The 26405-nt window shown below is 43.0% G+C and overlaps 1 protein-coding gene across 2 annotated transcripts; it reads right to left on the bottom strand.

Moving 5' to 3' along the window:
- Positions 1-10242: 10242 nt before the first annotated feature.
- Positions 10243-25810, bottom strand: LOC311206578 (granulocyte-macrophage colony-stimulating factor receptor subunit alpha-like). Of its 2 annotated transcripts, XM_084282005.1 has the most exons (12): positions 25720-25810; positions 23760-23853; positions 23446-23579; positions 21302-21428; positions 19873-20002; positions 19598-19773; positions 17521-17660; positions 16035-16073; positions 14973-15102; positions 13364-13460; positions 11854-11935; positions 10243-10682 (listed from the first exon to the last, which is right to left on the bottom strand). In XM_084282005.1, exons 2-12 carry the CDS (start codon positions 23842-23844, stop codon positions 10611-10613), a joined length of 1212 nt encoding a protein of 403 aa, XP_084138131.1. In that variant the 5' UTR covers positions 23845-23853; positions 25720-25810; the 3' UTR covers positions 10243-10610. The 2 variants fall into 2 exon arrangements, with proteins under 2 accessions (XP_084138131.1, XP_084138132.1); XM_084282006.1 differs by lacking the exon at positions 21302-21428 and having other exon boundaries at positions 25720-25758.
- Between the last annotated feature and the right edge of the window lie 595 nt (positions 25811-26405).

Below are 26405 nucleotides of genomic sequence, written 5' to 3'. Positions count from 1 at the left end.
ACAATGTGGGGGATAAACCCTGCATAAGTTGGTAGCTGGAAGACTCCCCAGCACTGGAAAGCATCCAGGAACAACCATTCCAAGCATTGACTTGGCCAGGACTTGCTAGCAATGTCCTGAACAAATCCTGGGCATAGTCCAGGGGTTATCTCAGATCAGGGCTAATTTCTAATGGCAGTTTTCATGTATCAAGCTTATTTAAATATTTAATAAAATGTATCTAGCAAAATTACATGACAATTGGCCTCAGTGTGAGAAAGTAGTCCTGGGAATATACAGTCTGATAATCAAATTTATAGTATCAATTATTTAATTTAGAGTGTCATTATCGTATCATCATAGTAAGATCCAAAAAATATGAATCTCCAAGACCAAAAAGAGCAGTGAGATATATCACAGAATTGCAGAATCATCTAGGTTGAAAGAGATCTCCAAGATCACCGAGTCCAACCTCTAACCTAACACTAACCAGTCCTCCACTAAACCATATCACTAAGCACTACATCTAAACGTATTTTAAAGACCTCCAGGGATGGTGACTCCACCACTTCCCTGGTCAACCCATTCCAATGCCTAACAACCCTTTCCGTTGTCCTGGTTTCAGTTAGCACAGAATTAATTTTCTTCCTAGTAGCTGGTGGAATGCTGTGTTTTGGCTTAGAATGAGAAGAGTGCTGATAACACCCCGATGCTTTAATTGTTGCAGAGCAGTGCTTATACTAAGCCAAGGACATCTCAGCCTTTGCTCTGTCCTGCCAACGGGCAGGCTGGGGGGTGCAGTAAGAGCTGGGAGGGGACAGACCCAGGACAGGTGACCCAAACTAGCCAAAGGGGTATTCCATACCATCTGACGTCATGCTAAACAATATATAGGGGTGGCTAGCCGGGGGGAGGGGGCCGGACTGCTCGGGGTTAGGCTGGGCATCGGTCAGCGGGTGGTGAGCAATTGCATTGTGCATCACTTGTTTGTACATACTATTATTACTTTCGTATTATCCCCATTGTATCATCATTATTATTATTGTTATTATTATTTTTTATTTATTTATTTATTTTTTTTTTCCTGTCTTATTAAACTGTCTTTATCTCAACTCACGGGCTTCACTTTCCATTTCTCTCCCCCGTCCCAGAGAGGGAGGGGGGAGGGTGAGCGAACGGCTGCGTGGTGTTTAGCTGCCGGTCGGGTTAAACCACGACAGTCTTTTTGGCGCCCGACGTGGGGCCCGAAAGGTTGAGATAACGGCAGATCTGATCAGAGTGTGTTAAACTAAAATTGGTGTAAGGATTAGACCTGCTTAATAGTCACTTGTCATGATGCTGATTGCTTTAATCACAACTCTGCTGCGCCTGTTTTCCAAATTGAGTATTATAGTACATTATTTTCCGTATTTGCTCTCTGTAGTGTTGTTTCTCCTCTCCGGGCCCTGGTTTCAGACCATTATGGTACTAAGTGTTATAGCAATGGCTTATGAGACGATAAGATATCTGGTCATGACTCTAACTTGGTATTTATACTCAGTAACATCGTGGACTCTGTACTTTGGAAACAGCATCTTGGGAACTATTAGCAATTATACCTATTGTTTTTCTCCATTAGAGAGTCAATCTGTGGAGGGGAAAGGGGAGGATATTTTTCCTTACTTGCTTACTCTCCCTTTCTCCTTCACCACCCCTGTATCCTCCTGGGTCACTCTGCCTTCCTCCTTCACCACCCTCTTATCCCCTGAGCTTGTCACAATAGCTCTCCAAGATATTGAATATTTCTGGAATACTCAGAATACCATAGTCTTGTTGTTCTGCCTCATGAATGCACTTCAGATTCTGCTTAAAGTTAAACAACTACTTATGAAGCTCATCCGGAGATCTGCCCGGAGGCAGTATAGTTGTGGGTGGCAGGGAGTATGGGTGGATATGGGCAGGCATCTAGAGCAGTTGGCACCCCCAGTGTGTTGGAAATTCACCCCTGAACAATGGCAAAATCCTCAAAAACTGGCAGAATGCTTGAAAAAAAGGTGTAATGATTCTGGCAGTTCCAAAGTAACACAAATCATTGTAACGTGCTGGGGCCTGGCTCATGCCTATCGAGCTGCCATTGATACTGCTGTCAACTTAGTGACAGACCCTGCGGCCACTCCAAACCCTGTGACAGATCCAACGGCCACTGTGACCCCTACGGTGGATTCTGCAGCCGCTCCAGTCCCAGCTCCTGCAGCCGCTCCAGTCCCAGCTCCTGCAGCCGCTCCAGCTCCAGCTCCTGCAGCCGCTCCAGTCCCAGCTCCTGCAGCCGCTCCAGTCCCAGCTCCGGCCGCTACTCCAGTCCCAGTTCCTGCAACTGCTCCAGCTCCAGCTCCTGAAGCCGCTCCAGCTCCAGCTCCTGCAGCTGCTCCAGTCCCAGTTCCTGCAGTCGCTCCAGTTCCAGCTCCGGCCGCTACTCCAGTCCCAGTTCCTGCAACTGCTCCAGCTCCAGCTCCTGAAGCCGCTCCAGCTCCAGCTCCTGCAGCTGCTCCAGTCCCAGTTCCTGCAGTCGCTCCAGTTCCAGCTCCGGCCGCTACTCCAGTCCCAGTTCCTGCAACTGCTCCAGCTCCAGCTCCTGAAGCCGCTCCAGCTCCAGCTCCTGCAGCTGCTCCAGTCCCAGTTCCTGCAGTCGCTCCAGTTCCAGCTCCGGCCGCTACTCCAGTCCCAGTTCCTGCAACTGCTCCAGCTCCAGCTCCTGAAGCCGCTCCAGCTCCAGCTCCTGAAGCCGCTCCAGCTCCAGCTCCTACTGCTGCTCCAGTCCCAGCTCCTGCAACTGCTCCAGCTCCAGCTCCAGCTCCTGTAGCCGCTACAGCTCCGGTTCCTGCAACTGCTCCAGCTCCTGTAGCCGCTCCAGCTCCTGTGGCCGTGTCAGAGAAACGAGCTGTAGCAGTGCAAGTTGACCCTGCAGAGGGCATTCCAACCCCTGTGGCAGACCCTGTAACAAAGTCAGAGAAACAAGCAGTAGCAGTGCAAGCTGCCCCTGTAGAGAAGGTGAAAATATGGTACAGAAATTCAAGTCGTTTAGAACGCAGAGAGTCTTCTGCCAATCCAGGTAAGGCTTCTGCCAAAACTAAGTATAGAGATGACGAAGATGATGACGACGCTGGGCCGTCAAGGATTCAGGAGGAGGAAGATGAGGATGCCGAAAGAGCAACAGTAACTACCCGAAGCCTAAACGAGCGCGAGCTACGAGATGTGCGAAAAGATTTTGGTCGCTGTATAGGTGAGCAGCTTGTCACCTGGCTGCTCCGGTGCTGGGACTCTGGAGCCAATTGTGTGGAATTAGACGGCAGGGAAGCCAAGCGGCTGGGATCCCTTGCTCGAGACGCCGGCATTGACAAAGCAATTGCAGATGGAGCACGACCCACCAGCCTCTGGAGGCGTCTCCTCTCAGCTGTGAGGGAAAGGTATCCCTTCAAGGAAGATATTTTATGTCTACCAGGCAAGTGGACCACTATGGAGAAGGGAATCCAGTACCTGAGGGAATTAGCCGTACGGGAAGTGATTTATGAGGATCCAGACCTCAAACAAACATCCACAGATCCAGATGAAGTCAAGTGTACACGACCCATGTGGCGGAGGTTTGTACGGAGTGCACCATCATCATATGCCAGCTCATTGGCAATAATGGCCTGGAAAGAGGATGAGGAACCCACAGTGGGTGAAGCGGCTAAACAACTCCGGCAGTACGAAGAAAGTCTCTCCTCTTCCTTACAGGCCTGCGTCTCAGCTGTGGAGAAACTTTCTGAAAAGGTTCACCAACTTGAAGAGAATCTATTGTCCTCCCCACCTGAACCAACCAGTGCCCACCGACCAAAGGAGAACACTTGGGAGAAACTTTCTGAAAAGGTTCACCAACTTGAAGAGAGATTATTCTCCTTCGCACCTGTACAAAGCAGTGTCTCAGCTGTCAGGGGTAGGCGTTCACCCACACAAGGAAGACGATATGGTGGGTACTCACCCCGTGCCACCCTGTGGTTTTACTTACGAGACCATGGAGAGGACATGAGAAAGTGGGATGGAAAATCTACCGCGACCCTAGAGGCACGGGTACGTGAGTTGCAAAAGAAAACAATCAGGAAAAAGGGATTCTCCGAAAAGTTTGCTGCTCCAACTTCCAGCAGACAGTCCTTCAAACACAGAAACGAGGAAGATTCTGACCAGGATTAGGGGGGCCCTGCCTCCAGCCAGGGGGAGGAAAGGGACAATCGAGTTTATTGGACTGTGTGGATTCGATGGCCTGGCACATCACGCGCACAGAAGTATAAGGCTTTAGTAGACACCGGTGCACAATGTACTATAATGCCATCGAGCTATAAAGGACCAGAGCCCATCTATATTTGTGGAGTGACAGGGGGATCTCAGCAGTTGACTGTATTGGAGGCTGAAGTGAGTCTGACTGGGAATGAGTGGGAAAAGCACCGCATTGTGACTGGTCCGGATGCTCCATGTATCCTTGGCATAGACTATCTTAGAAGAGGATACTGCAAGGACCCAAAAGGGTTCCGGTGGGCTTTTGGTATTGCTGCCTTAGAGACAGAGGGCATTAAACAATTATCTACCTTGCCTGGTCTCTCAGAGGACCCCTCTGTTGTGGGGTTGCTGAGGGTCGAAGAACAGCAAGTGCCAATTGCTACCACAACTGTGCACCGGCGGCAATATCGCACCAACCGAGACTCCCTGATTCCCATCCATAAGCTAATTCGTCAATTGGAGAGCCAAGGAGTGATCAGCAAGACTCATTCACCTTTCAATAGTCCCATATGGCCAGTGCGAAAGTCTAATGGCGAGTGGAGACTAACAGTGGACTATCGCGGCCTGAACGAAGTCACGCCACCACTGAGTGCTGCAGTGCCGGACATGCTGGAACTTCAGTATGAACTTGAATCGAAGGCAGCCAAGTGGTACGCCACAATTGATATCGCTAATGCATTTTTCTCCATCCCTCTAGCAGCAGAGTGCAGGCCACAATTTGCCTTCACTTGGAGGGGAGTCCAATATACTTGGAATAGGCTGCCCCAGGGGTGGAAACACAGCCCTACCATTTGCCATGGGCTGATCCAGTCTGCACTAGAGCAGGGGGAAGCTCCTGAACACCTGCAGTACATCGATGACATTATTGTGTGGGGTGACACAGCAGAGGAAGTTTTCGAGAAAGGGAAGAAAATAGTCCAAATCCTTCTGAAAGCCGGTTTTGCCATAAAACAAAATAAAGTCAAAGGACCTGCACGGGAGATCCAGTTTTTAGGAATAAAATGGCAAGATGGACGTCGTCAAATCCCAATGGATGTGATCAACAAAATAACAGCTATGTCTCCACCAACTAACAAAAAAGAAACACAGACTTTCCTAGGTGTTGTGGGGTTTTGGAGAATGCACATCCCAAATTACAGTCTGATTGTAAACCCACTCTACCAAGTAACTCGCAAGAAGAATGAGTTTGAATGGGGCCCTGAACAACGACAAGCCTTTGAACAAATCAAGCAGGAAATAGTCCATGCAGTAGCCCTTGGGCCAGTTCGAACAGGACCAGATGTAAAGAATGTGCTCTACACTGCAGCCGGGGAGAACGGCCCCACCTGGAGCCTCTGGCAGAAAGAACCTGGGGAAACTCGAGGTCGGCCTCTGGGGTTTTGGAGTCGGGGATACAGAGGATCTGAGGCCCGCTATACTCCAACTGAAAAGGAGATATTGGCAGCATATGAAGGAGTTCGATCTGCTTCGGAGGTGGTCGGTACTGAAGCGCAGCTCCTCCTAGCACCCCGATTACCGGTACTAGGCTGGATGTTCAAGGGAAGGGTCCCCTCTACGCATCATGCAACTGATGCTACATGGAGCAAGTGGGTTGCACTGATTACTCAGCGGGCTCGAATAGGAAACCCCAGTTGCCCAGGAATATTGGAAGTGATCATGGACTGGCCAGAAGGCAAATACTTTGGGATATCATCAGAGGAGGAGGTGGGTCGTGCTGAAGAAGCCCCACTGTACAACCAGTTGCCAGAGAATGAAAAGAAATATGCCCTGTTCACTGATGGGTCCTGTCGTATTGTGGGGAAGCATCGGAGATGGAAGGCTGCTGTATGGAGTCCTACGCGACGAGTTGCAGAAGCTGCTGAGGGAGAAGGTGAATCGAGTCAGTTTGCAGAAGTGAAAGCCATTCAGCTGGCTTTAGACATTGCTGAACGAGAAAAATGGCCAGTTCTCTATCTCTACACCGATTCATGGATGGTAGCAAATGCCCTGTGGGGATGGTTACAGCAATGGAAGCAAAACAACTGGCAGCGTAGGGGCAAACCTATCTGGGCTGCTGCATTGTGGCAAGATATTGCTGCTCGGGTAGAGAACCTGGCTGTGAAAGTACGCCACGTAGATGCTCATGTGCCCAAGAATCGGGCTACTGAAGAACATCAAAACAACCAGCAGGTGGATCAGGCTGCTAAGATTGAAGTAGCTCAGGTGGACCTGGATTGGCAGCATAAAGGTGAATTATTTATAGCCCGATGGGCCCATGACACCTCAGGCCATCAAGGTAGAGATGCAACATACAGATGGGCTCGTGATCGAGGGGTGGACTTGACCATGGACGCTATAGCACAGGTTATTCATGACTGTGAAACATGTGCTGCAATCAAGCAAGCCAAACGGTCAAAGCCTCTTTGGTATGGAGGACGATGGCTGAAATATAAATATGGAGAGGCCTGGCAGATTGATTACATCACACTCCCTCAAACTCGCAATGGCAAGCGCCACGTACTTACAATGGTGGAAGCAACCACCGGATGGCTGGAAACATATCCTGTGCCTCATGCTACCGCCCGGAACACCATCCTGGGCCTTGAAAAGCAAGTCCTATGGCGACATGGCACCCCAGAAAGAATAGAATCAGACAATGGGACTCACTTCCGAAACAACCTTATAGACACTTGGGTCAAAGAACATGGTATTGAGTGGGTGTATCACATCCCCTATCATGCACCAGCCTCCGGGAAAGTTGAACGATACAATGGCCTGTTAAAGACTACCTTGAAAGCAATGGGCGCTGGGACGTTCAAAAACTGGGATACGCATTTGGCAAAGGCCACCTGGTTAGTCAATACTAGGGGATCTACCAACCGAGCTGGACCTGCCCAATCAAACCTGTTACGTACTGTAGATGGGGATAAAGTTCCTGTAGTGCATGTAAAAAATATGCTGGGTAAAACAGTCTGGGCTACTCCTGCCTCAGGAAAAGGCAAACCTATTCGTGGAATTGTTTTCGCTCAGGGACCTGGATATACTTGGTGGGTGATGCAAAAGAACGGAGAGGTCCGGTGTGTACCTCAAGGAGATTTAATACTGGGTGAGAATAGCCCATGAACTGAATTGCACCATGTTAAATAGTATATTATACTGTATGTTATCACTACCATGATTACTATAGGTGACTAATTAGAATGTATGGAAAAGAGGGTAACCTGAGCATGACATAAATGGTATGGAATAAGGGGTGGATAGATGTCCTGGTTTCAGTTAGCACAGAATTAATTTTCTTCCTAGTAGCTGGTGGAATGCTGTGTTTTGGCTTAGAATGAGAAGAGTGCTGATAACACCCCGATGCTTTAATTGTTGCAGAGCAGTGCTTATACTAAGCCAAGGACATCTCAGCCTTTGCTCTGTCCTGCCAACGGGCAGGCTGGGGGGTGCAGTAAGAGCTGGGAGGGGACAGACCCAGGACAGGTGACCCAAACTAGCCAAAGGGGTATTCCATACCATCTGACGTCATGCTAAACAATATATAGGGGTGGCTAGCCGGGGGGAGGGGGCCGGACTGCTCGGGGTTAGGCTGGGCATCGGTCAGCGGGTGGTGAGCAATTGCATTGTGCATCACTTGTTTGTACATACTATTATTACTTTCGTATTATCCCCATTGTATCATCATTATTATTATTGTTATTATTATTTTTTATTTATTTATTTATTTTTTTTTTTCCTGTCTTATTAAACTGTCTTTATCTCAACTCACGGGCTTCACTTTCCATTTCTCTCCCCCGTCCCAGAGAGGGAGGGGGGAGGGTGAGCGAACGGCTGCGTGGTGTTTAGCTGCCGGTCGGGTTAAACCACGACATCCGTAAAGAAGCTTTTCCTAATATCCAACCTAAACCTCCCCTGGCACAACTTTGGCCCATTCCTCCTCGAACTGTTGCCAGGCACGTGGGAGAATGGACCAGTCCCCACCTCGCTACAGCCTCCTTTAAGGTACCTGTAGAGAGCGATAGGGTCACCCCTGAGCCTTCTCTTCTCCAGGCTGAACAAGCCCAGCTCCCTCAGCCACCCCTCATAAGACTTGTTCTCCAGACCCCTCACCAGCTTTGTTGCCCTTCTCTGGACTCGCTCAAGCACCTCAGTGTCCTTCTTGTAGTGAGGGGCCCAAAACTGAACACAGTACTTGAGGTGCGGCCTCACCAGAGCCGAGTACAGGGGGACAGTCACTCCCCTAGACTTGCTGGTCACACTGCTTCTTATACAAGCCAGGATGCTGTTGGCTTTCTTGGCCACCTGAGCACACTGCTGGCTCATATTCAGCTGACTATCAACCAATACTCCCAGGTCCTGCTCCGCCAGGCAGCTTTCCAAGCACTCATCTCTCAGCCTGTAGCTCTGCTTGGGGTTATTGCGCCCCAGGTGCAGGACCCGGCACTTGGCCTTGTTGAACTTCATGCAGTTGGCCTCAGCCCATCGGTGCAGCCTATCCAGATCCTCCTGCAGAGCCTTCCTACCCTCGAGCAAATCGACACATGCACCTAACTTGGTGTCATCTGCGAACTTACTGAGGGTGCACTCGATCCCCTCATCCAGATCATCGATAAAGGTATTAAAGAGGACCGGCCCCAGCACCGAGCCCTGCGGGACGCCACTAGTGACTGGAGCTATATGAGCCATAAAAATCAGTGGGGCAACTTAAAGGATAAAGTTAAAAGTTTAAAAGTTTAAAGATTAAAGTTTTGCAGCCCAGAAGGCCAACTGCATCCTGGGCTGCATCACCAGAGGAGTGTCCAGCAGGGCAAGGGAGGTGATTGCCCCCTCTGCTCTGCCCTTGTGAGGCCCCACTTGGAGTCCTGTGTCCAGGTCTGGGGCCACTGACAAAAGAAAGATGTTGATCTGTTAGAACGGGTCCAGAGGAGGGCCATTAAGTCGATCAGAGGGCTGGATTCAGCTTCTATTCACCATACTGAAAAAAATATTCCTTCAGCCTCCCTCGAAACAGTGTGTGCTTCAGCTCTCCCCAGTCATCTTGGTGCCTCTCTGCTGAACTGCTTTAGTTTGCCAGTGTCTGAAGGAGGCTGAAATCTGGACATAGAGCTGTATGTGCAGGCTCATAAGTGCTGAGCAGTGAGAATCACTTCCCTACTACATGTATATGGATAGTTTTTATTACCATAAGGATACATTGCTGATTTGTGTTTGCCTCAGAGCCTTTTCTGCAAACCTGCCAGTCAGACATTCTCTAATATTCATGGGTTTAGTTTGTTCCAGGTATGGGATTTTGAATTTGCAAAACAAAAGTTGAACTTCATGAGGTCCCCATCAACCCATTTCATCAGCCTGTCAGGGACGCTCTGCATAGCAGACTGCCCTTCAGTATATCAGGCAGTATTCCCAGTTTGCTGTCATACATGTCTTGCTAAGGCTGCATTTCATACCACTGTCCAAGCTGTTGTCAGTACTAAGCAGTGAGTCTTAGCATTGATCCTGTAGAAGCATTGCTCATAGCCAGACAGTGCATTCAGCAGCCTGGGCTATTTTCCTGGTACCTTGTCCTAACCCCTTGATTCTGAAAAATACTGAGTAGTAAAGGTGTCTATTCAAGCAAAAGGACACAGAGATTGACTGAGTCACACACTCTATATTTTAAAATATGAAGCAGATAAACAAAAATGAAAGTAATGAGAAAGCAAGTAAGCAGTAAGAACAAAAAGAGCTGGATACCAGCAGGTGGGATACCAGAGAAGATTCTGGGCTGCTATCACATTAATGGTGGCCAACCCCTTAACACGTAAATAACACAGTTACATGTTCTCTGAGATTTCTGTTGATTACAGACCATCACTCAGTATGCCATCCAGTTTTTAATCCCATTCTTAATTTTCAAGTTGCCTATATGTATTTTAAGAGATCTGAGGAAACTTCAAGTATGAATAGGTATATTCTTGACTAAACAATATCATTCAGCAGACAGGAATCTCAAAAAAAAAAAAAGTTTATTAATCTCAATGAACACATTCTTTGTAATATAAGAAAAACAAAACAAAACAAAACAAAAAAAACCACCATTGTTTTTCTTTAAACAAATTGAAATGTAGCTGAAACTTCTTTACTGAAATACACAATAAGGGCAGTTACACTAACAGTTAAAGTCAGACAAAATTAGAAGAAAATACAATAGCATTTCAAAAAATTACATGTGAAGTAATCTTCTCTCTTGGCTGTACTACTGTTTTTGCCAAGAAAAGGAAGTAAGTGAAGAATTCCCTTGCATTATTATTCCTGAATTTCCACAGGGACATACAGTTAACTGAGCTGAGAAATACACTTTCAGGTTCCTCATTTTTTCTTTGTTATTTTACTAATTCAGCAACTAAAATCTGTTCATTTTCAGATGTTATTGACTGCATTTTGCACTCCATCAGCTGAGAGGAAAATAAAAACTTTCATTAGTTTTGTACATATGGATAAGTTAACTCTACTAACTCGTGTGTAATTCTGACAGTATTTCAACTTCTGTTGCATATTTTATAAAAATAATTCACTTCTTAGTTCTTTATTCAATAAGCTTTCCTTAGAAAGTCAAAAAATTGACATTTCAACATTTCTGTAATGCTGACACATGGTTTTTAGCTGGCCTGGAAGTGGATAGGGAGAATGTGCTTTTTCTCCAACACACCACAGATTGGTATACCACAAATCATTTCTAAAGAATCAGAACAAAAAGATTAACTTTGTAAAGGTATGCAAGTAGAAACATTGGCCTGAAGCTTGGCTAATTGAGCGGACCATAAGAAACTATTAAATGTCACATAAGAACCTGCTGGCCAAGAAAAAGGATATCTGGGTGCAAGTGAGCTGCTGGGCTGTATGTTTGTCTGGTCTGACAATTACAGTCTGCCCTATCATCTTACAAAATCCTGTTTTGTACTGTTTTCTGTGTCACTTTTTTTGTAGCTTGCTAACAAATTTTATTAAAGCTGAGATAGTGGGTAAGTGGACAATCCACACCCGGAAAGACAAGGTAAGATGATGACTTGGTGGGAGGACCCAGAATCTGGGCACAAAGATCAGATGTGAAGGATTTGTGAATGTGAAGGATTGTGAATGCAGAGTGAAGGTGTGTGCACATCTCACTGGCAAACTTCAGCCCTGCACAGGTGGAGATGAAAAGTAAGACTGGGGTGTCCGTGACCCTGTTTATGTGATTGGTGTCAGTGATAATGTGGTACTGGTTAAGATACCCGTGCTGATCTGTGTGACTGGCTATCTCAGTGTCCTCTGTGTGTGTGTTTGTGCATGTGTGTGCCTTGTATTGGGAAAATACACAGCCCTTGCTGCTGGCTGGACCTACCAATGGGAGCATCAATCCCTGTATCTGTTAGACTGGAGTGGGAGAAACCCTCCGGGTCTGGTAGGCCACTGCATTTGACTTCCCTTAGCAAACTCTCTGTTAATTTTCTCTCGTAATTCCTCAAAATATGGCAGAGGAAACGGTTATTCTTTGTGTTAAGTTCCTTACCATTTAAATAATACCTTTCAACCTTCAGTAAAGTATAGTATGCATTTCATATATTTAATATAAAGAAAGCCTACCTCTGGATTTATATCATGCTGTCCACTAAATGGATATTTTGGCTTTGGGACTGGTGGAAATGCTGTTTTCCAATAATGAGTCCTGGAGATCAAAAGGGATGGAATTAAAAGGAAAAAATAAGTATCTAGCATGTATCAAAACCATTGTGCCCAACTCTTATATTACTTTTCCAGGATAGAAGAGAAATGAAAACTATACATCATCACAGCACAGAATGAACACATATAAGGATAACACCAAGAATTTGTACGCTAATAGTTTTATTTTTGTTAAAAGATTCACTAATAGTTATTTTCTTATTTGAAAGAAAAAGGAACTTCCTATTGTCCTCCTCTTTAAGTCACTGCAACCAGTGTAAAGTGAACATAAACATTTAAACAACTTGGAAGAACAGTATCTTCTCTGAATTACTGTATATTTCTATATGAAATGTATGATAAAGAAGATTAACCTTTTTCTTTCTTTTTCCCTGGCATAGTTTATTTCAAGAAACAACCTGCTTAGTTTTTGTGGTCTAAGATCTATTTCACTTGCTAGGACAATTTTAGTGAATGTTGCAAAATCTTTACTGTTAAGTGCGATCAGCCTGTTGTGTGCAATAACTACATTTCAAGAAATCAGATTTGTTTTGCAGACTGTCTACATGTTGGTAGGCAGTCTACACTTGGTGCAGCCTCACCTTGAACACTGTGTGCAGTTCTGGGCTCTACAGTGTAACAAGGATAGTGAGACACTTGAATGCATCCAGGAGAGGGCAACATGTCTGGTAACAGTGCTGGAGGACACGTCCTATGAGGACAGGCTGATGACACCTAATGCGTCCAGTTTCGAGAAAAGGAAGCTGAGAGGTGATCTCATTGCTCTCTACAGCTTCCCAAGGAGGGAAAATTGGGAGGTACATGCTGATCTTCCTTGAATGCCAGAAAGAACCGCATCAAGGGAGGTTCAGACTGGGCATTAGGAAAAATTTCTTTACCATGAGAGTAGTGAAACAGACTTCATAGCAAGGTGGTTGATGCCCCATACATGTCAGTGTTCAACAGTTGGGTAAAGCTCTTAATAATATGCTTTAACTTTTGGTTAGCCCTGAAGTGTTCAGGCAGTTAGATTAGATGTTTGTTGAAGGTCCCTTCCATCTGAACTATTCTGTTCTGTTCTGTTCTGTTCTGTTCTATTCTATTCTATTTTCTATTCTATTCTATATTCTATTCTGTATTGCACATATCCAGTAGCTGTACTGCTAATCTAAGTGATTGTATATAATTGCTCTCTGCCACATTGACAGAAGAAACCCTGGAAATATTTGTGTGGGTCATCCAAAGAAGGACATTGGGCATCACAATTACATTACCTGCCTCAAGACCACCATTTTGGCTTGGCTTCCACTACAGTGTGAGTGGAACAGTTGCAACTATATCTCAAAGGCATCTGTACATTATTTATTTGTTTAAGAATTGCAGATGCATCACGAACCTCCAAAAATTTAAAAAATGCATAAATTAAGTTTACCTTTTGCAGAACAAAACTGTGAAAAAAAACACTAAGAATATTGCAACTGCCACCACTGATAAAATCCATATTGAAGAAGAAAAAACGTCTTCATTTCCTGAAAGAACAAAAGTCATGAAGTATTTTTGTTAATGAAAAGCAATAGATGCACAGCTATGCCAAACATGTCTCTGATGAGTGACTGCTGAATGTCAGTCTGAAAGCTTTCTCCTGGAATAAAAATCATCTCTTAAATTTAGCACCTTAGCAGTAGTTTTCTGGGACATATCAACGTTGAACCTGTTTGTTAATCTCTAGCAGTAAGCAGGTAGGCACTCCACTTGCAAATGGATTACTTTTATATTGATTCCCAATGTTACTGCTAAGAGATGAACAAATTCTCTCTCTCTTTTTAATAAGGTAAAATGAAAAATAATGTTTAACAGTCCTTTATATTTTTGTGTGTCTGCAGTTGTAGTGGGTTTACGTGGCAAGGTTTTGGTAGTGAGGGGCTACCCCGGCTGGCATTTGTGAAAAGAATCCATAAGCTACCCTGTGTTAGATAATAGCCAGTTTCTGCTGACTCCAAAGGGACCCACAGCTGCCCAGAGCTGAGCCAGGGAGCAATGCTGGTTGGGCCTCTGGGAGAGCAGGTTTAGAAAAGGGAAAAAAAAAAATGCTGCGCAACAGCAGCTGAGAGAGGAGTGAGAGAACATGTGAGAGAAGCATCCCTGCAGCCCTGAAGGTGAGTGCAGCAGGAGGGCAGGAGGTGCTCCAGGCAGGCAGCAGCAGATCCCCTGCAGTGTGTGGAGAAGCCCCTGGTGGAGCAGGCTGTCCCCCTGCAGCCCACGGGTCCCACATGGAGCAGATCTCCACGCTGCAGCCCATAGAGAGGAGCCCCTGCAGGAGCAGGTGGATGTGGCCTGGAGGAGGCTGCGGCCCATGGAGAGCCCCCGCAGGAGCAGGCCCCGGGCCGGAGCTGCAGCCCGTGGAGAGGAGCCCACACAGGAGCAGGGGTCTGGGGGGAGCTGCCGCCCATCCATGGGGACCCGTGCTGGAGCAGTTTGCTCCTGGGGGATGGACCCCATGGCACGGAGCTGTGTGGGAGCAATTCTTGAAGAGCTGCTGCCTGTGGGCAGCCCCCACAGGCTCAGTTTGGGAAGTTTGGCATCCCGTGGGAGGGACCCCATGTGGAGCAGGGGCAGGAAGTGACCATGAAGGAGCACAGAGATGAAGCGTAACTACAGCCCCCATTCCCTGTTCCCTTACACAACTCAGGAAGAGGAAGTAGGAGAGGGTGGATGAAGGGAAGGAGAGAGTTTTTTGATTGTTTTCTTTTTTCCTCACTTCTCTAGCTTGTTAGTAATGGCCAAAAAATTTCTCTGTTCTCTCTATGCTGAGTCTATTTTGCCCGTGATGATAATTGTTGAGTGATCTCCCTGTCCTTACCTCAACCCTTGAACCCTTTCCTTCCTATTTATTCTCCCTTTCCCTTTGAGGATGGGGAGTGAGAGAGTGGTTGTGGTGGAGCTCTGCTACCCAGCTGGGTAAGACCACCACTGCAGTACTGTGCAAGGTAGATAGTTCATAGCTAGGGGAGGTAAACCAATGCAAAGATTTTTGTTCTTACCAAACTCAACAGCTGCACTCCACTCCCCCCAGGCGTTATTCACAGAACAGTCAAGGCCAGCTGCTCTGATTTTCACAAGGTACTTCTTTCCCATACTGTAACTTTGAAGTATGTGGCTTCTTTCAATTTCCTTAAACAACAACAACAACAACAAACAGCAATTAAACTGAGTTTTTCTTTTTTGCATGTCTGTAATATGTAAGTTCCATTTACCAGTGAAATTTCACAAGGTTATAAGAGAATTTCTTGTTAGAGCAGACTGCTGTTACAGAGCAAAAAATAAACTTGCATGTTTTTAAATATGTAATGGATATGTACCTGTGTATCTTCTTTCAAAAATAGTTTGTTAGTCTGTAAATTCTTCTGTTCAGAAGCTTTTAATCTTTGACCTTGTAGCCTACAATTTCTTATGATATAGCCTGATTTATTGATACTTTCCCTTGGCAAGTTGACAGAAGCAGAAAAATATCTTGAATTGTCTCATAATATTACAGCTATTGTATGTGATGTGAGTAACAAGCTGTCTCTGTGCACCTCACTCACATTCATCAGTCTTTGGATTATGACTCTTGAGGACAAGAATAAATTCCCATTCAAACGTGTAAAAATACTGCAATATTCAGTGTTACTAGAAGTTCCTGAAACGTGCTTACTCTGAGGTACTTTCAGGATAGCGAGGGGATGTCCAGACTCCACTGGTTAGAAGAAAATGCTGCGTACCTGAAGAACAGCCCCCATTCCACAAACATTTTCTTTGTTGTTACTAAAGTGTAACTTCAAGTTCTGATCCAAACATTTGAGGGGCAAAGGGAACAATATAATGTAAAATGGATTTTTTTTTTCCCAAAGGAGTTGCAGAATAGTAATAAAGTTCTCTTTAAATGTGTGATAAATTACCTAATTATCATAATTATTTAGCAGTTTGACACTTCTAGGAAACTTATAATAATGATCCCATAAAGCATAGGATACTGATGCTAAAGCATTTACATACTACTTAATTTTCACAAATAACTATGAAACTAACATGTGATGCTGATAAATAGAAAAGGCAAGACTTACTTTTGTAAAAGTATGTACAACCTCTTCTGCAGAATTACCCTGTAAATTGAGAGAAAACCTTTATTATTATGATTGCTTGGTTTTTGTTGAGATGTCATTTTAATCTACCATGTCCTTTCTCTCCATTACTTAGTTACTTTCTTATCTATTTTGCAGTTTGTTCAGAGGAACTAACAATTTACCTAATGTTTAGTTTCTGGTATGTAATTCATCTGCAACGCCGATTTTATAGAGTAGCTAATTTTTCTTTGGAAATGTATTTATTTTTCTTACTACTAGAATCAAGAAATAAATTTTATTTCAGATTTGTGACTGAAGACAAACAAACCAGACCTGATCTGAATGAAAACTATAGCTTCATTGTTACACATAGTAGAAAAACATATTTGAGATTTTTTATTTTAAATGTAGTATTTATATTTTAAAAGAAATTTCACTGTTTAATTGCAAATGCTATTCAATAATAATAATAACAACAATAACAACAATAATATAATCAATGTATTATTAATTAATATATTGTAATAATAATAATAATAATAATAATAATAATAATAATAATAATAGTCTCAGATTAAGTCTTAAAGAATTATGTATTGTTTTACTGTGATTTTCATGCTAAAGATACACTGACTGGTATAAGCTTTCTTTGCTACAAAGGCAAAGCGAGTCAGAGAAGTAATAATTTTTTGCAGCAGCTAGCTGGGATTGTGAAAAAAATCACTTCTGAAGTAGCAAGCCCCTAAATCTGAAGATTTGTAGTCTTTGGACTAAAGTTGAAATAAGAGAAATCCAATGAATTCCTTCAACTAGCATCTCAGTGGCTGTCTGGGAGTAGTACAAGCAGGTTCTTCCTTCATAGTCGCTATCTGCCATCTTGTGGTCACTTGTGGCCACTTGTCTTGCAGTTTTTTTTTTTTTTTTTTTTTTTTTTTTTTTTTTTTTTCCGTGCAAAAAAGCTTTTAAAATCAAGATCCGAACTTCACTTTCAGTAGCTTAAATGGTTCTACACAATGACCTGTGCCTTTCACACTGCCTTTCTGCTTTCTCTCATTTGTTTTCATTTTACTTAATATTATGCAGCTTCAAGTGTTAGACCAAAATGTGTGTTTCTTGTCTATAATATCTAGTAAACTGTTTGCATTTTGAATATACAGAAATTTCAGTCCTCTCCACCAATTCGTATTCCTTAACTGGACGTCCATTTCTCCATCCAGTACTTACAGCCCAGCTCTACTGTTTCAAAAAGATACAGTCGCTACTGGAAAAAATCCAGTCCAGGATAGTTCTAGCACGTCTCATTGAAAGAAGTGACTTTTTTGAGTTCTGTCACAACTGAGAAAGGCACAACCACAAAGAAATATGGTGCTACATATGAGGAAGGCTACACCATATAAGAGAGAGAAATTTTCTTTTTACCCAAGTGTAGTAGAAAATAAAGTGTATGTATTAATGTTAAATGTAGATCAAGAAACTCTCCTCTTACCTTATATGTTATTTTGACTTCATATTTAAAACACCTGTCTTTATGCAAATGACTTATTTGGGGTCGTTGCCACTGAATTATGCAATCATTTTGTTTTTTGTCACAGTTGACAGTGACATTTGAAGGAGGCATGAGTTTTTCTGAAATGATACAGTAGAGAATTCAAATAATCATGTTATCTCCTTTTGCTTTGGTAGAAGAGAGTGCAATAGCAGGTAACAGCTCTGTGAAGAAATAATTATATCTATTTTTTTCTTGGGAACTCTGTTAGAAATAATTGAAAGACCAGAAGTCTCTAGATCTTGTCCATTGGATCAGAAAACAAAAAGAAACAAACAAACAAAAAAACATGGAACATGACCAGGGAAGAACAATATGATGACAGCCCTAATGTAAGAAATCTGAAGATCATTTCTTTCTCTAAGACTCCTTGCATGATTCTTCTGTTACATGAACTTATGGCTTGCTTGGTGTTGTGAACTATGCAGCTTATTCCCCCTCCAAAAATAGTCATACAAATTTAAGAATTCAGTTTTAAGAATCTAGAACTTTACAAATATATCTCCCCTAGGAGGTGTGGACAAAAGTATTGCAGACCTTTGAATTTTGATCATCTCCAAGGACTTGATGGTTATTGTAACAGCAAAAGACAAATAGTCACTGATGACTAAAAAGGTGATAAAAGGATGATAGAAGAAATAGTTTCAGTTACCTTGCACCAGTCTATACAGACAAAACTGGTTATTTGGGCTGTTTGGTCAAAGAACACTATTGTTTCATGTCCCAGGAGTAATATTACAGCTTGATTTCTTCTCTTTATAGAATGAAGCTTTGTCCATTTTTTGGAGGCAATACCAGATCAGTAGGGCTTTGCCAAAAAGGCTTTGCCAATAGTATAAACAATTGCACAGGAAGCTTCCAAGTAGATCACCATATATGCAAGTGCATATGAAAACCTGAGCTGTTTTATACATATCGGTTTCTTTAGTCAAGGGTGTCTCTCCATTCACGCTATCCCTACTGGCAATGAGAAGGAGGAGCAATTGCCCAAAGAAGCTTTTCCTGCAAAGTCTCTTCAGTTGAAACGTGTGAATTGCAATCTTCTACATCCTGTGGACCCTGCTAGTGAAAAACTTAAATACAATTAGAGTAGATTGCTAAAGAAGCTGAGAGAGGCTGCAGCTGTGAAGCTTTTTTGCTGGCATTCCCTCATGGCTGTTTTGCTTAGGGAATAGATTTTCCTGAAAAAGCTACAGCCTCTTACTTTTGACCCTAGGTCTAAAGGCATGACAGGGTACTTTCACAGGTGATTAAACGAAGTGAGTATAGCATAGTGAGAATAGAATAATTGCAAAAACATAATATGTGAAAGGACGTTTCAGGGCTTGCCTCAATGGATACTATTCTTAAATAAAAAACATTCTGTCCAATGATGCTTGTAAATGGTTAACTGCAGTCTGAATTGACATGTAGAAAGTCCATCAAAAGAAAATGGTTACACAGGGGAGTAAACTGGGGTAAAATTATGTAGCCAAGCACTGATCCCAGCCATAAGACCATTTTCAGAAGTTTTAAGTATAACAGAAAATGGTATGGAGGTCTGTAGTAAATGCAGTGATAAAGTCAATACTTATTGTCTTTTAGGTTAATAATCAACTAAATCAGTTGACAGTCTAGGCAACAAAAATTCACTATAGCTACATAAAGACATAAGTAGAGATTTCAACTGGAATTTTGAAACTCTGATACCAACATCAAATGTGCTTGCATGCTCACAGGTTTTTTAGGTAAATGATTTCCAAACCAGGAAATCCTAACTCTCAACAATGTGAATTCTGTTAGGGTGTTTAGACTTCTCTGAACAGTTGTTTCTGAATGGTTCTACCTCCTCTTGTTGTACAATTTGGAATTACATTTTTGCAGAAATTGAGGACAAGATCAAAGCTTTTCAAAGAAAGGAAAAGACTATTTTGTGGAGTGACAATTCTGAAATGAATTCAGTCTCCATCTCAGGGATGGATGCTCTACTACCCTTATGCAATAATGGAAATAAATCAGAGATAAATTATTTACTCACCAATTGTATACAGTTCGATGTACTTATCATAGAATCGGATCTGGGAGACATTGCTAGACCCATTCACCATGAAGTAAGCAGTTTTGTATTTAATCATCACATTTTGGAATCTACATCCCACGTGTCTGCCATTTTCATCTTTAATGTAAAGCTCACATTCTGTCTCATAATCATCTCTGCATATAACAAAGTGTTTTAGTTAAAGATGGGCAGTGGGCAGTGTAATGTGTTGAGTGAGAATTCAGGCTTCCCAGGATTCAAGCAGGCTTACTTACCTTGAATTCTTCCAGTAGAGAAAATATTGGGTATCTCCTGGAGCATTTCTGCCTGCCTGCCAAGTGCAGTTCATGAGAGAAACATCATAAATCACGCAGGAGAAGTTTTCAATGGCTGACCCCTTTATGCCTGCAAACACAGCAATCTCTGTTAGGTTGAAGAACTGTGTGACTGCTCCAAGATGGAGGATCTTGGTGCATGTTTAGATATGCTAAATACCTGCAACTCCAACCAATTAGTGCTAGGGTTAGTAATGATGGAATTCATTTTAGGTAGCAGCATTGGAAGATACTTGGACTGATATGAAAAATTTAATGTGGCTATATTCTCCAAATATATGATAACAGTTGTATTTGGTAGAATGAGGCTCAGGGAAGCCTATACTGCCATAGAACAGGCTGACACCCAAAGTGGCCACCACTGTGCTTTGAACTGTTCTGATTCAAAAGGACACACTGGTGTCCAATGCTGCAGACCGAAATCTCTGCCTATCATCCTTAGGATCCTGCCATAGCATTTTTATTTGAGGGATGTTCTTCAGCATTCTGTCAGATAAATGAAGAGCAAGAGGGGCTTCACTGAGAACTCTAGAGAGGGAGAGAAGGTCAAATGCAGAGCTGTGAAGATTTTCCAGACTTCATGGAAGTGAATATATAAATACCTGAGGTGTTCTCTGCAGGGATACCTTCTTATAGCTGGAATAAACACCAGGAACCTTCCCCATATCACAAACATTTCAATTAGCTCTTTAGCACCTACTCCCCGCAAAGCCTAATAAGGAGATTAAACATGGCGTTTAAATGGAAAGATGACTTATTCTCCCTTTTATAAGGAAACAACAATTTCTTTTAGCCTGATGAGGTAGGGAGTTTTTTTTTTTTTTTTTTAATATGTGTCAACTCATGTTGCTTAAAGGAGCAGATCATGTACCTCATTCTCTTAACACTCTTATATCTACTATCCCTCTCATACAAAGAAGGGTAGATTCAGTCAGAACTTTCATTATTGTGGATTGAACAAAGTGTTAGGCATAACAGCATGAGTTATGCTGTGACAAAATTTAAGGTATCATAGAATTCTCAAGAATTTAAAAACTACAGACACAAACCTGTTTCACCTTGATTTTTAATAGCATAGACATCCGAATGCAGTCAACAAAATATTAGCACAAACATTTAAAAAAGAATTAGGAATTAAAAAGATTGCACCAAGCAAGGCAGCCAACTAAGGACTAAAGAATTATTGAGTTAGTTCTAGGAAACGCCTTTACTTGTCTAAGAAACATTGTCATAAGGGTGTGAACAGGAAGCTATCCGTTTACAGGAAAGAATTTAGTAATGAAAGATTTTTTTTTTGTTATTTATTTATTTATTTAACCCTCAGGCCATTGGAAGCAGGCAAATCCTCTCTCAAAGTCTAGTGTATTACCTCGAGGAATACATGTGCATATGCTTGAATATGTACTGTTGATGTTCACTGCTGTAACTGAAAAGTTTGCCCCGTTGTGCAGAGGAAACATTAGATTTCCATCAAATATGCAGGTCATGTCCACTGCCTGAAAAATGACATGCAGGTAGTTTATTTTCAGTTTTTTGTCTAACAGTTTACATAACGCTTCCTGCAGAAAGCTTGTGCTTGCTTTGTAGCAGCGTGACCACTACAATAGTGAAGTAGGTACTGATGTCTCCCCATGTTTAAGAACCTCCTTCCCAGAAGTTTTGTGTAATGAACCTTTAACAGTGCAAGGTGAAGACACTGGCGCTTCCCTCCAGAAAATCTCATGACTGAACAGTGCCAGGAGCAGAAGTTCCTCCCCTCTTTCCAACAAATCTACTGTACCTCCTCAAAATGGAGTATATGCTCCTTCATAAGAATCAAAAGATGACTTCAATGTGCTTTACTCTCCTTTCAGTGACAAAGGGAGATACCCCACAAATGTGTGCCTGCATAAGGAGATGGCTTGAGGTTCATCTCCAGTAACATTACCTTTCTGAATACTAGCAGACATTTTCAACAAGTCATATAGCTGCCTTGTCTGTGCAGCAGTGAAGGAGGGCACAGATGTTAGCATCTGAGATGTATGAGATACACTGTCTTCAGGCAGGGCCTGTACCTCTCTAGTCACACCTGTCAGAGCTTAGAATACTACAATTTCCAGGCTTAGATAGCTGAAATGAGGGTGATATAACCCTATTCTGATCTATGATTAGCAATACTGGTGATATAACTGCATGGAGTATTAAAAGAGTTCCCCAAAGTCAGACTTTTCTAGGAACTGCCTGCAGAACCAGTAAGCATGTATTTGACTTATTGACATACTTGTGTAGCATAACATGCTTACTCTCTATTAGTGCAAAATACAGCATCAAAAACAGTGGCTTCTGCTACAGTTCCTCTTTCTGAAACAACTTCATTTTAAAGATAACATACTCTAGAGATAGAGATAGAGATAATCTAGAGATTTAGAGATAACCTACTCTATCACAAGAAATATTGGCCAGATAGGCTTCAACACTAATGCAACTTTGGAATCTAGAGGAAGAGAGCTTAGTGAAGGCTGGAATAATACACGTATTCAAGAAAAAATAAGTGCAAGGGCACAACTTCATGACTTGCTTTAATGTACCTGTGCAGTTTGCAGAGGCTGGTAAAAGATAAACTATTCTTGTTAACATGCATAGTAATTACCAAATAGGGAAAGGTTTAGCTTGCAATCTTCTCTGCATGAGAACTTCTGAAAACAGACTAAATCAGAAGCAGAAGTTACCTTCCTATAACGTCAGAACACTTCTCAAGTAATCCATTCACACAAGATTTGAGTTCCATGCCTCCTGTTATCAAAAGGTTAGATCTATAGTTTAAAAATCCAGTGTATTTCTCCTTTTTATCTATTTATATAGGTTAATAATTGCATCAGGCTAAGATGAGCATCTGGAACATGCTGACTTGCAGAGTGATCCAGAGTGCATGCCTTCCAAGAATGTCTAGCTACAGAGCTGCTCGCTGCTCAGGCACACGTTTTTTAAGGTCTTGGCTCTGTTGGCCTATACAAAGGTGCCTACTGCATTTGAAATACCCCAGACAACCTGCTTAGCTCCCACGAGCCATTCCAGAAATATTATCCCTTCACAGGCTTCTGTGTCACATCAGTCAGTCCTGAGCAGGTATATCACTACATTTCCAATGCCTTATTTTTAGGTAAGTCAGTCAGGACACATGTATCTAACTCAGTTTCTCCTCCATACTTTAAATACAGCATCTGTACAGCATGAGATGCCTCTCACTGAAGTTCCTCTGAAACCAGGAAAGAGGAAATCTTACACTTAAGTCTCATCAAGGTTCTGATCTCCCCAGAATGATCTCAAGGCAAGAATTTCACAAGAATGGCCAGAGAGGGCAGACATATCTCAGTACAAAGATGGGCCTTAATAAAAACTAGAAAAAAAAAAATGCTAAAACAGAGACTATCTTGTTCTAACCAAGAATACCTTTTTCAATTACTTAAGAATGTGAAAGAGAAAGAACAAAGTGTAATGATTTATTTCTGTTAAAACTTTATATAGAAAATTTACCTTTATAATGGCCTTTTCGTTGTCTGCTGCCACAGAACACTTGTACTCGGTGAAATTTGTACTGCTTATCCAACTCAGTTCCATTTTCCAAGGATTCAGTGTCAAATTTCTGATAGGTGGCTCTGGCATCTCCACTGAAAATATCACATAATAGGATCAGTAAGGTGCAGGATTGATGCTACCCATTTTTTTGGAGTGCAAAGGCTACTACCTATCAGGTCTAAGACAACAGGTAACTGGAAGACAACTACCTGTAAAGAGAAGCATGCTACACCTCGTCTGGGAGGATGTCTGCATGGAAGTGTTCTACTCACAATCTGTGCATTGCCAGTCAATACACATCTGGGCGACCAGAAGCAGCCACTGGGTCATGAAGATGAGTCCAAGACAAGCAAGCATCTCTTCTTCCTTGGAGACAGAAAGCAGCAGAACTTGCCCAAGGTGAAAGACACCAGAGTGAATCACTGTCCCCTGAATTTGTCTGGTCTAATCTGCTCATGCTGCCTGCTTCCACACCATCTGCCCATCTCTCAATTACTGACCAAGAAAAGATTCAATAGACCTCTCAAAGTCAGAGAAACATTCAAATAAATGGTAACAAAGTTAATGAAGTTGCTCTTTTCTGCAGAAAAACAACTTGTGTGATGATTTATAAAGCTGTTTATTTGGGAATAACTCTAGAAATGCATACACTTATGACTGCTGTCTTAAGGCCTAAAGATCACCTGTCTGGTGCATAGAAAGGTTAGGATGAGTGGACCTAAAGCATGTGAGTAAACAGCTGCAAACAAAATCAGCTGCATATCAAAATCAGTCACAGCAATATCATAGAATCATAGAATGGCTTGGGTTAGAAAGGACCTCAAATATCATCTAGTGCCAACCCTCCTGCCATGGGCAGGGATGCCACCCACTAGATCAGGTTGCTCAGGGCCCCATCAAACATGGTTGTGAACACCTCCAGGGATGGGGCATCCACAGCTTCTCTGGGCAACCTGTGCAAGTGCCACATTACTCTCTGAGTGAATAACTTCCTCCTAATCTCTAATCTAAATCTCCCCTCTTTTAGTTAAAAACCATTCCCCCATGTCCTGTCATTATCTGATTGAGCAGAGTCGCTCTCCATCTTTTTTATAAGTCCCTTCTAAGTACTGAAAGGTTGCAGTGAGGTCACCCTGGAGCCTTCTCTTCTGTAGGCTGAACATCCCCAGCTCTCTCAGCCTGTCTTCATAGGAGAGGTGCTTCAGCCCTCTGAACATCTTTGTGGTCCTCCTCTGGATCTGCTCGAACAGATCAACATCCTTCTTGTGATTGGGCCCACAGACACAGTACCCCGAGTGGGGCCTCACAAGGGCAGAGCAGAGGGGGACAGTCACCTCCCTTGCCCTGCTGGCCACTCCCCTGTTGATGCAGGCCAGGATGCAGTTGGCCTTCTGGGCTGCAAGTGTGCACTGCCGGCTCCTGTTGAGCTTTTTGTCCACTAGCACGCCCAAGTCCTTCTCTGCAGGGCTGCTCTCAATGAGTTCTTTTCCCAGTCTGACTTCATGTCTGGAACTGCCCTGATGCAGGTACAGCACCTTGCACTTTGACTTGTTGAACCTCATGAGGTTCACATGGGCCCAAATCTTAAGCTTCTCCATGTCCCTTTGGATGGCATCACTTCCTTCTGTTATATCAGCTCTACCACTCAGCTTGGTGTCATCTGCAAACTTGCTGAGGGTGCACTTGATCCCACTGTCTATGTCACTGGCAAAGATATTAAACAGTACCGGTCCCAGGACAGACCCCTGAGGGACACTATTCATCACTGGCCTCCACTTGGACATAAAGCCATTTTCAATATCAGTCAGCTCTCATTACCCATTGATCAGTAAGTTTGGTGCTTATGTTGCCTCGGAATAGTTTATGTACTTTCAAGGATATTTTTGAGTACGTGCATAAAAGTGAGTCCAGTAGGAGTATCTACTGTTACTACAAATTCAGTGCCAAAACTAGAGAGAGAATAAACCATATGGCTGGGAACTTTCTTAGCAGGCAGTAGGTCCTTGCAAAAAAACTTCATTCAATTTAGCTCCGCATATTTCTTTTTCAGCTTTTAAGATTTTGCCTGGGATATTATCCCTCCAGCCCTGGGCTTCCAGTATCTCTCCTAAAGCCTTACCAAATACCACTACAAGAAAGAAAAAACAAAAACAAAAAACAAACAAACAAAAAAAAACAAGCAACAAACAAACAAACAAAAAAACACAACACACAAAGATAAGATGAACCTACCTTGTATTTCAAAACTTCTTTGTCTCACTTATATTTGTATCATAGCCTCGAGGCTCAGAGAAGATGGAAAGACTTGCAGTTGAAATGGTTGTACAGTTACAAATAGGGCTGTCTCACTTGTCACTTGTGTTTTAGAGAACAGTCCTACCATCGGAAGTGTTGCAAGATAGAATGTTCATCACTTCCTTCCTGATTCTTACCAAATTAATGCAACTGTAAAAGTCACAATTTCATTAAACTCAAACAAGCAGCTAGATTGTTAAATTATCTGTTGTATTGAGTCCGTTTGTGTTAGGGAATCCAATAAGTACATAAGAAATTTCTTTTACAGATATTTATGTCTCGCTCTTTCTAGTGGGCTTGTGTGGCAACGTTTTGGTAGCAGAGGACTACATGGGATAGCCTCTGCGAGAAGAATCCAGAGGCTGCCCCATGTTAGATAAAGGCCAGTTTCTGCTGACTCCTGAGTTCTGCTGACCCACTGCTGCCCAGAGCTGAGCCAATAAGATGTTGTTTTGCACCTCTGTGAAACCATATTTAAGAAAGGGGTAAAAAAAAAAAAATGCTGCACAACAGCAGCTGGAAGAACAAGGAGTGAGAACCAGCCCTGCAGACCCCCAGGTCAGTGCAGAAGTTGATCAGGAGGTGCTCCAGGCAGGCAGCAGCAGTAGTCCTGCTGTGGCCTG

Source organism: Netta rufina (genome assembly GCF_964035555.1).
Source record: "Netta rufina genome assembly, chromosome: 1".
NCBI classification, from domain to species: Eukaryota; Metazoa; Chordata; class Aves; order Anseriformes; family Anatidae; genus Netta; species Netta rufina.
The sequence above is the reverse complement of the archived record's forward strand: the minus strand, read 5'-3'. Positions and strand labels throughout refer to the sequence as shown.

Excerpts from the sequence above, each read along its gene's own strand:
- LOC311206578 (XM_084282005.1), bottom strand. The coding sequence starts at position 23,844 with ATGCTTGCTTGTCTTGGACTCATCTTCATGACCCAGTGGCTGCTTCTG. Across the intron at positions 21,429-23,445 it reads ACGAAAAGGCCATTATAAAG|GCAGTGGACATGACCTGCAT; the intron begins GTAAATTTTCTA and ends GTCATTTTTCAG. Across the intron at positions 10,683-11,853 it reads AGCATGATATAAATCCAGAG|CTGATGGAGTGCAAAATGCA; the intron begins GTAGGCTTTCTT and ends TTTTCCTCTCAG.